Source organism: Oryzias melastigma, linkage group LG9 (assembly GCF_002922805.2).
Source record: "Oryzias melastigma strain HK-1 linkage group LG9, ASM292280v2, whole genome shotgun sequence".
NCBI classification, from domain to species: domain Eukaryota; kingdom Metazoa; phylum Chordata; class Actinopteri; order Beloniformes; family Adrianichthyidae; genus Oryzias; species Oryzias melastigma.
The window spans coordinates 20,317,288-20,329,174 of NC_050520.1; the positions used below are offsets into that span (position 1 = coordinate 20,317,288).

An 11,887-nucleotide genomic window follows, 5' to 3' on the forward strand; every position below is an offset into this window, starting at 1 on the left:
CCAGCTTCCTCCACAGTAAATTCTGGCGTTTGTGTTTCAGGACGGACAGCCGTGCAGGAACCAGAAGGCCTACTGTTACAACGGGAAGTGTCAGTACCACGACAAGCAGTGTCAGGCTTTATTTGGAGTCAGTACGTATCACTGCACACACACATTTTTGTCTGATTAATTAATTGATTTAATCGCAATTTTTACCACAATATTTGCTCTTAAAAGCCTAATTTTTTAGGTTTAAGTTTGTAACATTGTGGCACAGTAAAAAATCTAAATAAAACTAAAATAGTGTATTTATTATGTTTTTTTCTTTTAACCGACTTCTAACATTTACTTTGACACCACCCAGAGGTCATTTGTTTTTCAATCTTAAACAAATAAAGTAAAAAAACATCAGGTCCTCTAATTTACCACATCAACAACAGCAGGAAGACTTTTCTGAGAAATCCAAAAAATATTGAGCACAAACTTCTTATTAATACCATAATTCAAATGATGATACTCCTTATTCTACAGTTTATCACAACAGCAAGACAGTAGAAAAGAGAACGTGAGAGTGATTCTATAGTTTACTTTAAACTGTTTGGGTGAATTTAATCATTTTAACGACTGAGATGAAGCAGAAAGAAATAAAGAAGAGAATCTAAGAAGGAAGGAATAAACGCAGCGGAAGAATTCAACTAGTTAGACTTTGGACTTTGTTTTTTTGTTTTTTTTTATATACTTTTGCTTCATCATCTGGACAAAAACAAGTGCTAAGAGGTGATCTTTCCCTCTAAAAGGATGTTTTTTTAAACTTCTCATGGCGGTCATTGTTCCTCAAAAGGAGCTAGAGTGGAGCATGGCTCGTGCTGAAGCCGGCACCATGAAAACTTGACGGTTTGGTTCTGTCGAATTATAAAGCTGAGCAGAATTACATGTTTTGATCGTTTTTTTGCTTGTACTGTGGAAATCCGATTATATGTAAAAACGAATTTTGGCCAATAAATGAGAAAAAAATTGTCTCTTTATTGTTAGATGTAGCTTTGTGAATATAATACTTGGTTAACAAAATCAGGAGATCTTCTGACAGCAGTGCATATAGCAAAACCAGCTGGAAACAAATCACAATTATTGATTCAAACGACTGGGGCTTCTATGAATAAAATAGGACATCATCCACACGTTTTGTTCATAGAAACAGTTATAGGAACATAGACTTTTTAATGAGCGATTGCTTGAAGCGGTGTGAACACAGCTTGAGGCAGAAAGCATTAAATGACAGCTGTGTCTGTCCTCCTGATCTCCCCGCTGGTCTCCAGAGGCGACAGCAGCTCCTGAAATCTGCTTCAAGGAAGTCAACAGTAAAGGAGATCGCTTTGGGAACTGTGGCTACCAGAACTTTCCCTTCAAGAAGTGTGAGAGCAGGTAACTCTTCCCCTCATGGAGCGCTGTGGAAAGGCTTCAGGAAGGAGAGTCACTGACATCTGCCCCCCCACCTCCACAGGAACGCCCTGTGCGGGAAGCTGCAGTGCTCCAACGTTCAGGGGGTCACGGTTTTTGGCAAAGTGCCGTCTTACATCACCACCCGGATCGGTGGAGCCGAATGCTACGGGGTGGACTTCAATCTGGGGTCGGACGTCCCCGACCCGGGGATGGTGAACGAGGGGACCAAGTGTGGAGACAATAAGGTGAGGAGAACGTGGGGTGAGGGGGGCTGCCGGTGTGGTGCCACGGTACGTTCCCCCTGCCAGAATGCGTATCCCCGCTCTGAGTCATTGTTGATTTGTCATACTTTGGCCCTAAAAGCATAAAAAGGAATGATTACGCCAAACTTTATTCTGGGACTTTTGGGCGTTAACTGTTATGTTTGACTTTTTTTAACCACATATTGCACATAAAACAAGATTCTGACAGATTCTGTCGGTCCTCTGCTGACCCAGCCTCCCAGAATCTGTGACCTCTGATAATTTTCAGTCGAAACAACAAATATTTAATAATTGTACGTTGTTAAATGCATCCATGAAAGTCACTTTCATAAATGACATCTTTGAAACAAATGTGCCCTTTATTAGGGCCTAGAATCAATTAAAAAAATTAAATATTCAATCTCAAATCTAGAAAAAAAGTATCGCAATTTATCGTCTTTATTTTTAATCTGCAAATAATCATAGTCTAAAATCACAAGTAAAAATTTCTTTCTCTCTTTCTTAACCTTTATTTAACCAGGGGTGGATCCCATTGAGATTTAAAACCTCTTATTCAAGGGAGCCCTGGGGATTGAACATTTAGAGCATTTATTTTTCACTCTTTCAATCATAGAATGTAAAAAAAGTTTACATCTATTTTAGACAGTTTTATTACGCTGATTTGACAGCTGCACGGCAGGACGCCTGAGGACGTTAATAACCAATTAATTATGTTCTATAAATCGTGCATGTCAACATTCAGAGCCCTATTTTTCTGTTTTAACACAAGAAGCTGTCGATGTTTTACATTTATGTAGGGGAATAAAGCATCGTATCGTAGAAGTATCATCCATCTTCTTTCATTACTTTTTGGGACGAAATATGAGCGTTACGAAACAAATCAGCGATCCCTCAGTGTGAGGATACACATTCTGGCAGGGGGAACGTACCTTGGCACCACACCTGTGAGGAGCAGATGCTGAAGCTCTCCTCCTCTTCATCCATGTCCAGGTGTGCATGAACTTTGAGTGCCGCTCCGCTGACGTCCTGAAGAGCGACTGCGACACGGAGACAAAGTGCCACGGACACGGGGTGAGGCTGGCCTGTCCGCCGCTGCCCGTCTCTGTCTCCTCCTGTCTGTCTTTTCTGTGACTCCTGTCTGCCTCCCAGGTGTGCAACAGCAACAGGAACTGTCACTGCGAGAGCGGCTGGGCCCCGCCGTTCTGCGAGCTCTCGGGATACGGCGGCAGCGTGGACAGTGGACCCACGTGGAACGGTACATCGGCGAGCTCCAGCGGATCGGCGTGCCGGCTCAGCGCTGACCTCTGCTGTCCTCCTCAGACAAAGACACGTCTCTCAGGGACGGCCTGCTGGTCTTCTTCTTCCTCGTTCTTCCCCTGCTCGGCTTGGGCGCGTTTGTTTTCCTGCGCAGGAACGAGCTGCTGCGCCGGCTGGGGCTGAGCCGCAGGAAGAGGTCGCAGGGATTCGAGTGAGTCAGCCACATGACAAATACACATCATTTCTGTGTTCAGGAGCTCCAAAAGTTAAAAAAACTCTGTTATAGGAGTAAAATGCATTCATGTCAAACCTGCACGCATGGTCATCCATCATCAAACTGTTGAACCTGAAATGTAAAGTTTGAACAAGTGAACTATCTTGACAAGGGACTCCCATAACTCCTCCCCTCGTTGCTTTGCCCCGCCCTCTTGATTCCTGACTAAGGAGCCCAAGCCACAATTCAATTCAGTTTTTAGGTCACGTTTTTGATATTTAGCTTTTTTTCTCAACACAATGAATTAAAGGCATTTTAAGGACAAGTATGTTTTCTTTTTGCCCTTTACATCAAACTGTCTGTTTTCCTACTAACAGAAAGGATTCAATACAAATCAACAATTATACATGATAGTGAAATGATCACAAACCCTTTCATACTTGGTTCATGTTGTGCTCCATGTGTGACGGAACGCTCCAAACAAACCCTGGGCTGTGGATCATTGCTTAGGTTGTGATCTGATTGGATTCACGAGTTGAACCACGATTCTTACTTTTTATTATAATGTTTATTGCTATGTGTGTCTATTTACTGGATGGATGAAAATTGAAATTATTTGTATTTAATCATCATTTTTACCTTTATTTAGAACAGGAGATCAGAATCAACTAAACTGATTAAAAAAACACAAAGATTCAGATAAAAAGACATTTTTTTGTCATTTTAAACTTTATTTTATCAATCTTCTGGTTCAGCAGTAAAACAACATAAAAGGATAAAAATCACTTTTGTTTTGGATCATTTAACAACAAAACCTGAAAATGTTCTCCACAGTTTTCTATCCTCAAAGTTCTTCAATATTTTACGTTCTAAGCATCACATATTGGTGGAGAGTCCGTATAAAAAAAGTTATTTTTTTCGTAGCAGAATCAGCTGATTCATGTTGATTACATCCACCTTTCAGCAGCGAGGCTGTTTCTTCAGAATAAACTGGAGTTTCATTAATTACGTCAAATGTTGAAGAGTTATCATAGTCACAAGAATGTAAACACTGGAGCTAAAGCTCCGATGTTAAAGCTAATTCATTGTTTCAGAAGTTATGTCTGAGAGCAGAACTTCAGTCTCAGTTTCTGAACAGAATAAAGCTCTCGCTAGTCTTACTTTGAAAATCAGAATTAATCAATCAATCAAATGTTATTTATAAAAAAGCGCTTCTCATACTTTGCGCAGCTCGAAGCGCTTTACATTAAAAAAAACAACAAAAAAAACATATACAAAAAGAAAACCTTCACTCCTCCCACCCCACCCCCCAACACATACAACTCATGATCCCACACACAATGAATATTTATAAAAATGACTTATAAATGAGAATTGTAAAATAAACTTAAGGCTTGGCTCTGCTGTGAGGAAACAGTATTGAGGATTCTATCATACCAGGGACCAGCTCAGTCAAAGGAACATCTCATCAAGCTTCACCGTCACGAAGACGTGTTTACTTCCGTTAGCAGTACCGCGGCTCTTTGTTTTAGTTTGTAAAATTAAAATCCTACATTAATCTGCATTTCAGAGCAAAAATACATCGTCCCCAGATGATATTATGATAACATTTAACTACACTCTGCTATATTTATAAAGATCACGAATCAGCGATCTTGGACATCGCAAATATTCATACTTAAATTTTCGGGAGCAGATCACGAATACCCGAGCACCCGGATACTCGTTACAGCCCTACTCAGCCCAAATGATCATTCACGTGCAGCTTGCAGAGAAAAACAGACAGAGGACTAAATAGAGTTGATAAAAAAGAGCACGGCTCCCGGGAAGAAGTCAGAAGGGAAACAGTACTGAAGCTGCGTCATCACCATGACTGTTGTCACGATAGATCGGTCAAAGTTACAGTAAAGTTCCCATGAAAATGTAACGTTGCAGAGTGAGCAACAAGTTGCGGGTTTTGCTTGAATTTGCATTGATAGGAGGGAATGACTTATGTGAAACTTTTAAGTCCAAAAGAACTTCAGGAATTTCCCAAGAGGGAAGCGCATGCAGCCTGTTCTCTACACACTCACTCACTCACATCGAGCCTGCATGGAGAAATACCATCAGCTCTGCATTTCTACATTTAGGCACAGGCCGAGACAAACTGATCTTTTAATTTTCTGGAACAATGAAAATGTTGATGTGTTTGAATTGGTTTTTAACCATTGACATGAATATCAATGAACCTGAACGGTTGCAAGAAGGCCAAAGTGCCATAAACTTCCATTGAAGAATAGACAGTTGTTACTCAGTCAGTTTATTTGTCAGAATAACCAATCTTGCTCTGATGCTTTATTCTTAACACATTTTTTTCTTCATCACAAGTTATTCAAGCTATAAAATGACCAATCAGATTCCTCAGAAAAAGCATGTGGCGTCTGCTGGCCCCGCCTCCAACATTTGATTGACAGATTCCTGCTTTCAGTGGGAGGGGTGTGGCCTTTAACCAAGCTGGAACAAGCTCACTCCTGATAGGTGGCAGTAGATCCTGTTAAAACGTGACTCAGAGCGACTCGGACTAACCGCCATCGATGGGTTGCAATCGGTTGCATTGTGGCGGTAGACGTATCAGGAAGTGACGGTGAAGGCTCCGGCCTAATGAATTTCCTATGGGGACCTCAACACTTGTTATGTTCAGTTCTTATTAACGGTCTATGTCTTTAACCGATTCAGGAAGAATCGTTACATCCTTATTCCTGGACAATGACTGAAGAGATCTTCAGCTCACGGTTCCGACCTGCACTGAGTCTGTCATTCATCAGTTCATGTGGCCTTCCTCATCTTCAGGCCTGACGCTGCAGCTTCAGCCCGCCAGAGCAGAGAGCCCCCTCCCAGAGCTCCGCCTCCAGCCATTCTACGTGGAAACGCCAACGGCAGAGATGGGGTGAGTTCCCAGCTGAGCGTGTGTCACTGATGTGAGGCTCATCGGAGCGCCAGGTTTGTATTGTGCAGCAAACACGCTGATGTGACAAAGCTCCTGTGGTGCTGCTGGTCAGGAGGCTGAGGAGGAGGAGGAGGAGGAGGATGCTGAGGCTGCCCTGGTAAGACGTGCAGATCAGATTAGTCTACCTAGAATAAATATGATGCTCTTAGTTCATGTCACGCTGCGTTGTGCTTCCCTAACTTTGAGTCTTCAGCTGATGCGCCAACTGCTCCACGCACTTCCTCACATTTATTCATATCGTTAAGAGGATCAGTCGTGTTTTTACAGTTTGTTGTTGTGCATCAAAGGAAAGTCTTTGGCTAGCTTCATGCTGAGCAGCAGTGCTGCACTTTAAGAGGGAATCCAGAATGTCACCCAAGATTCTTCTCACAGCCCCAGAAACTACAAGAATTTTAAGCATCACCTGCGACACTTAAACACTAAATCTTTAACATACTGTAACTCTTCAACCGTTAACACAATAATTCCAGTAGATTCTGAAGGAGAAAAGCTGCACACGCCGCTTTTCTCCTTCAGAATCTACTGGAATTATTGTGTTAACAATTAAAAAATTACAGTAAATAGAAGAACACTGGAGCTCTTGTATTAGAGGGTTAACAAACTGTATCTTCACCAAATAAACTAAGTGCACCAACAGGAAAACTCAGGAACACTGGAGAAACCAGCACAAACAAGTCCATCCTTTGATAGAAAAGTCAAAAGAAAAAAATGACAATAACTTATGGATCGACCAAACACAAAAAAGCTTCATCCAGTTCTTCCTTTTCCCGCCCAAAAAGGAGCATTGCATGATGGGAGCTGCTTCCTGATCTTAGATCTCTGAGATAGAGTCAATTCCAACAACAAAACCAGAAACTTCCTCTAAATTCTTCACAACTTCATGGTTGACCCCTAAAGTAACTACCAATGCTCCATACTTCGGTGGCCCTGAGGGGTCACAACACATTATGTCAAAACGGAAGTTTTATTCTGAAATTTCCATCGGGCTAAGCGGCTAACAGAAAGTTCTCATAATGCACACTTCATCGGGTATCATCCCTTACGTAAATGTATATAATGCACCTCCAACTGCCGTGGCATGACCACACAGACACATTTACACTCTTTTTTACTAAATATCCTCAAATAATAATCCATTTAATGCCCAGAAACCTTCACTCCCAGCAGCGCTTTTATTCTGAAAGATGTGCTTGAGCACTAGATGCAGCAGCAGAAACCATGCATCCCATAATCCCCGTCCTCTGTAGGATGTCCTCCTTCTATTACATCCTGTTTTTATGTAAGGAAATAGTCTTTAAATTCCTGAAGTTTGTGTAATTGTCATTTGTATTTGCAAGAGCTTTGTGTTTATTTGTGTTGATAAACCATGTTTTGTGTTTGTTTTCAGCATCACGCTCAGCTGCTGCCTCCACCGGAGGTAAAGTGCTCACACAGACACTCGCAGTCCACGCAGACACAAACAGAGCCTGGATAAAAGCAGCTTTGTCTTTGTGTTTAGGTGGTGGAGCCCAACAGGACGGCCCCGCCCTACAGCGTACGACCCCCGCCCCCGCCCCTGTAAGCTCATGCGCTCTGGATCGGGTCATGCGGGGTTTAATAAGAAACAAAAGCACTCAGGTGTTGTTATCCTTCTCAGGAAACCCAAACCTTCTGCTGCATCACAGCCTCTGGTGCCTCAAAGACCCGCCCCCGCTCCACCTGTCTAACCGGTCAGGAGATCCCCAACGACACCTGGATGACACCACTGTCCCCGTCCCTCCTCATCTCTGCCCTTTAATTTAACCTCACCGGAGCTGGTTACCTAGCAACTAACAGGAAGGGATTTGGCACCCTGAGGGGTGCGGGAGCTGGACTGTAGGAGGGCCTGCAGATCCAGGAATCGGGGCTCCTGTGGGGACCAGCAGCATCACAGCAGCTCTGCTGATGAGACTCTGCTGCTGTCTGCTGAGCGGAGACTAACGCCGCGCTCCATCATCACCCCGCCTGCTGGTCGCACGGAACCAGTCCAAACCCTGCCCTTCAACGCTACCAAACCAGCCAATCAGACTGTAGAAGACTAAGAAAAAACTCTTCAGCCAATCAGAAACGTTTGATCAGGTATGGATCAGGTTGGGAATTTAGTGAGCTAGTCAAGCAGTTGTGTTTTTCTGATGCTGGAGGGCAATGACAGAAACAGAGAGTTTAAAAGCGTCAAAAAGAAATGTCAGGAACTTGTTACATTTTTACAGTTTTTTTAAATGCTAAATATCTAAAATTATAATCTAAAAGTTCGCAACATCGCTTCTTAAAGAGTCTAGAATTCATCTTTTGCTTTCTCAAATGTCAAATCTTTACTCTTTAAGATCCGCCCCTTATGTCCTGTTTCTCTGATTGGTCGGTCTGTCAAAAGTTAAGACGACTGAGGATCTCTGGGTCTGAACTCTTTAGCAAGAATCCTCTGGTTTTCTAAAGACAAGTTAAACATACTTTCACAGTTTTGAACTGAAGGTCTGGACGTGAAAACAGATGAATTTTCAGTGCAGACCTCTGAGAGCCGGAGCGACCGGCTGCTGAGCTCCATCCTGGCTCCTTCTGCTCGTGTTTACGTGAACATTTAGCTTCAAAAAGGTCAAACCTGTCAGGAAAAGAATGAACGGAGGTGTTGCAGTGAAACGATTAGAAGGGTCAGTAAATAAAAAGGTTTCCATTAGAAACAAATTCAGCCGTCTGATTGGCCGCCTTCTTTCATAAACATTTATTTGATCACATGCTGAATTCCCTCCATCCAGTAAAAACCTTAATTAGGTTTAAAAGAAAAGCTCTTCTCTGATTGGCTGGTTAGCAGATGCGGGGGGTGGGGCTTGCACCTGCTCCCTTTTTTTAATGAAAGCACTGCTGCTCAGTGCTGCCATAGGAATGTAACCCCCCACCCCACCCAAGCGACCGTTGGAGAGTGCGCTTGGTCTGCCCCACCTGGCCCTCCGAGCTCCCTCCTCCCAGAATTGTAACCAGAATTTATGCAATGGTGTCTCAGACGTACATTCACTCTCACCGCAGAGGAGATCTGTCTTAAAGCTACAGCACTGTTACGACCGCTCACATCCGAGTCCAACCAGGGATCTCCGTCCAGCAGCCGCTTGGTGGCGGCCCCCGCCAGCTGCACGGCGACGGCTGCTTCTGGATCTGCACTGACTTCTGTGTGAAAGAGTTGCCGCTTTTCAGGGTGTGAGTGAACACTGTCAGCGTGAACGTTTCTTTGATCCCCTTCATGCAAAAGCCGAGCTGGAAGCTCCTGCAGCGTCGGGCCACATCAGAAGAGCGTTCAGGAGGACTAAAAACCAGTAAATCCTGGAGCTCCATTCATCATCGAGACTCCATATGTATCCATCCACCACAGGAAGTAGATCCCAACAAAAAACGTTTCCCACATTATTTTCAAAACCAAATTAACCAAATCAAGCAAATTGACCGTCAACTACTATATTTGTTTTCCAGAGCTGAAATGTTTTATGATTAATGTACATTCATCTTATTTTGTTAATCCTCCTCATTTCAACTAATTAAAATGATCTGAAGACACAATGACAATCATAGCTGTAGAATATTCAAAGAATGTTTATTGATATGCTCACAAAAACATTTATTTAAAGGTGCAAAAGTTCTGATATTGGCCCCAGATGCACTCCTAAAAAATAAAATGAAAATGAAACACAAGAAAAGTTTGCTATTCTCGCCTAAAAACAAGAAAATCTTAACTTGCAGAAGTGCAAAAAAAGGAAATAGGAGAAGCTTCAAAATTCACATTGTTAAACCAACTTCAACAAGGTGCATTTCAACTCAATGATAAATAACTGTTGAATTATCAGATGTACACTGTAAAATGATTTCATGATTAAAACCTGCACAGATCTTCTACACTTCTATATCTTAGTCTTCTTTCTGTTGTTTTTAGTCATTTGACATGTTTCTGTGAATTCCCTGGTACCAGAACCTTAGCAAAAAGTATTCTATTTAAACCTTTAACAATTTAACCCCCTGACTTACTTTAGTTTTTTAATTGTTAGCACGATCAACATAATTCCAGTAGATTGTGAAGGAGAAGAGCGGCTCACAATCTACTGGAATTATGTTGATCGTGCTAGCGGTGGAAAAGTTTCAGCATGTTAGGATTTTGTTTTAAGCGTCACCGGTGACGCCTCAGGTGTTAGAGTCCATGCTTAAAGTGAGACAGTGTACTTGAAGTTCAGTTTTTATGTACAATCTATATACTGTAAACATTAAATGTTCTAATTTAGTCTGAAGAAGTATTCAATTAGTGTACTCCCCTCAGTACAAATCCATACTTACTCTTTGCATAGAGGCCCAGATTTGGTGAGAACATGTGTGAGGGGCCAACCAACCAGCCTGTATTCTACCATTTCATTTATTTAGTTCATTTTCACAGGACAAAACAATAAGTTACGCAACATTTTTGCCTTTTATGATAAAAGGGAAGAGAAAGAAGAAAATGTATTATCTCTGTCCCATTTAACAAAAACATGAAAGTATTTTAACCAAATATATTTCTTTGTAATGCAAAATAAATACATCCTCTTTTGATGACATGAAGGCCAATGAACTATTCAATAAAACTTTTGGCAATCGAATATTTTTCATGAAATACATCTAAATACATTTTTACCAATATTTACTGTGAATTTCATATTTGAAGACCAGAAATAAAAATAAGTCTGTCTGAAAAAAGCTTTTGTCAACATTAAATCTGTTGTTTACGGAAGCTCAGTGCTACCACCCAGTGGAGATTTAAAATCTGCATTTCACGTTATAATGTAAAAACTTTGTTGTTCTACAATTTAACTTTCTTGTTTGTACAATATAACATCAAGTTTTGACAACATAATGTTTAAACAATGTACGTGTTTATCATGTTACAACAAAAAACGTTTCATGTTCTTACAATAAAATTACTATATTGTTCCAACAATAAAGGTTACTGTACAAAAGTAAAAAACGTTATTGTTCGAACATGGTTTTCACATGTGTACAATAAACTTTATTGTTGGAACAATAAACTTTTCACGCTATAATGTGATATGTAGTTTTTTTTCCCCACTGGGTGGCGGCTCCTCCCTTCTGTAGATGTTACAAGTTATTCTCTATTAAATGTTCTCTGTCAACTAAATGTCATTCAGAAAAAAAAGAGTTTTCTTATTCAGAAGTACAAAACCGTGGTTCTGATCAGAGAAACAAATCAGTTTATTTCATTTACAGTTGACTTTAGAAATGAGCTAGAAAGTGTCACAGAAGGGTCCAGTGATGGTGTAGTCTCTGGTTTACCACGGCTTTGGATGGAAGTTGACCAATCACAATCAAGAAATCATATGCACAGCTTTTAGAAAGGGCTGAGGCCGCATATAAGGATTTTTGACGGGGGCTCACGGACCACGTTTGACCCATCTTCCAGATTTTACACAAGCCGGGTCTATAGTATACTTACACTCAAGTATTCCTAATAAAATGAACTTTTTTTTGGTACTACGTTTTGCTCGGGGTATCACTGATCACTGCAGACTCTGTCCAAATTGCAGAAACACCTGGTAGAATAGGACTATCGATCCATCCCAACATGTGGACAACCTGCTGGTTTGAGTCTGAGATTTGTGTCAAAATAAAGGCGTATGACTTGAAGTCAAAATCATGCTTCATGCTGAGAGTGTTTGTCCAAGAGGAAATCCTCCCCACCTGACAGGGATGTTTGCTTGAAGCATT

At 41.4% G+C, this 11,887-nt stretch overlaps 1 protein-coding gene across 1 annotated transcript in view; it reads left to right on the plus strand.

Annotated features, from left to right (window-relative positions):
* Positions 1–10,041, plus strand: part of LOC112138446 (disintegrin and metalloproteinase domain-containing protein 9) — a gene marked incomplete in the record, with an annotated part of 37,299 nt that extends 27,258 nt beyond the window's left edge. Inside the window, 10 exon segments of the mRNA XM_024261006.2 lie at positions 41–131; positions 1,296–1,401; positions 1,481–1,664; positions 2,673–2,753; positions 2,832–2,937; positions 3,003–3,150; positions 5,983–6,079; positions 7,527–7,556; positions 7,638–7,696; positions 7,776–10,041. Coding sequence (XP_024116774.1) covers positions 41–131; positions 1,296–1,401; positions 1,481–1,664; positions 2,673–2,753; positions 2,832–2,937; positions 3,003–3,150; positions 5,983–6,079; positions 7,527–7,556; positions 7,638–7,696; positions 7,776–7,845 — 972 coding nt within the window.
* Between the last annotated feature and the right edge of the window lie 1,846 nt (positions 10,042–11,887).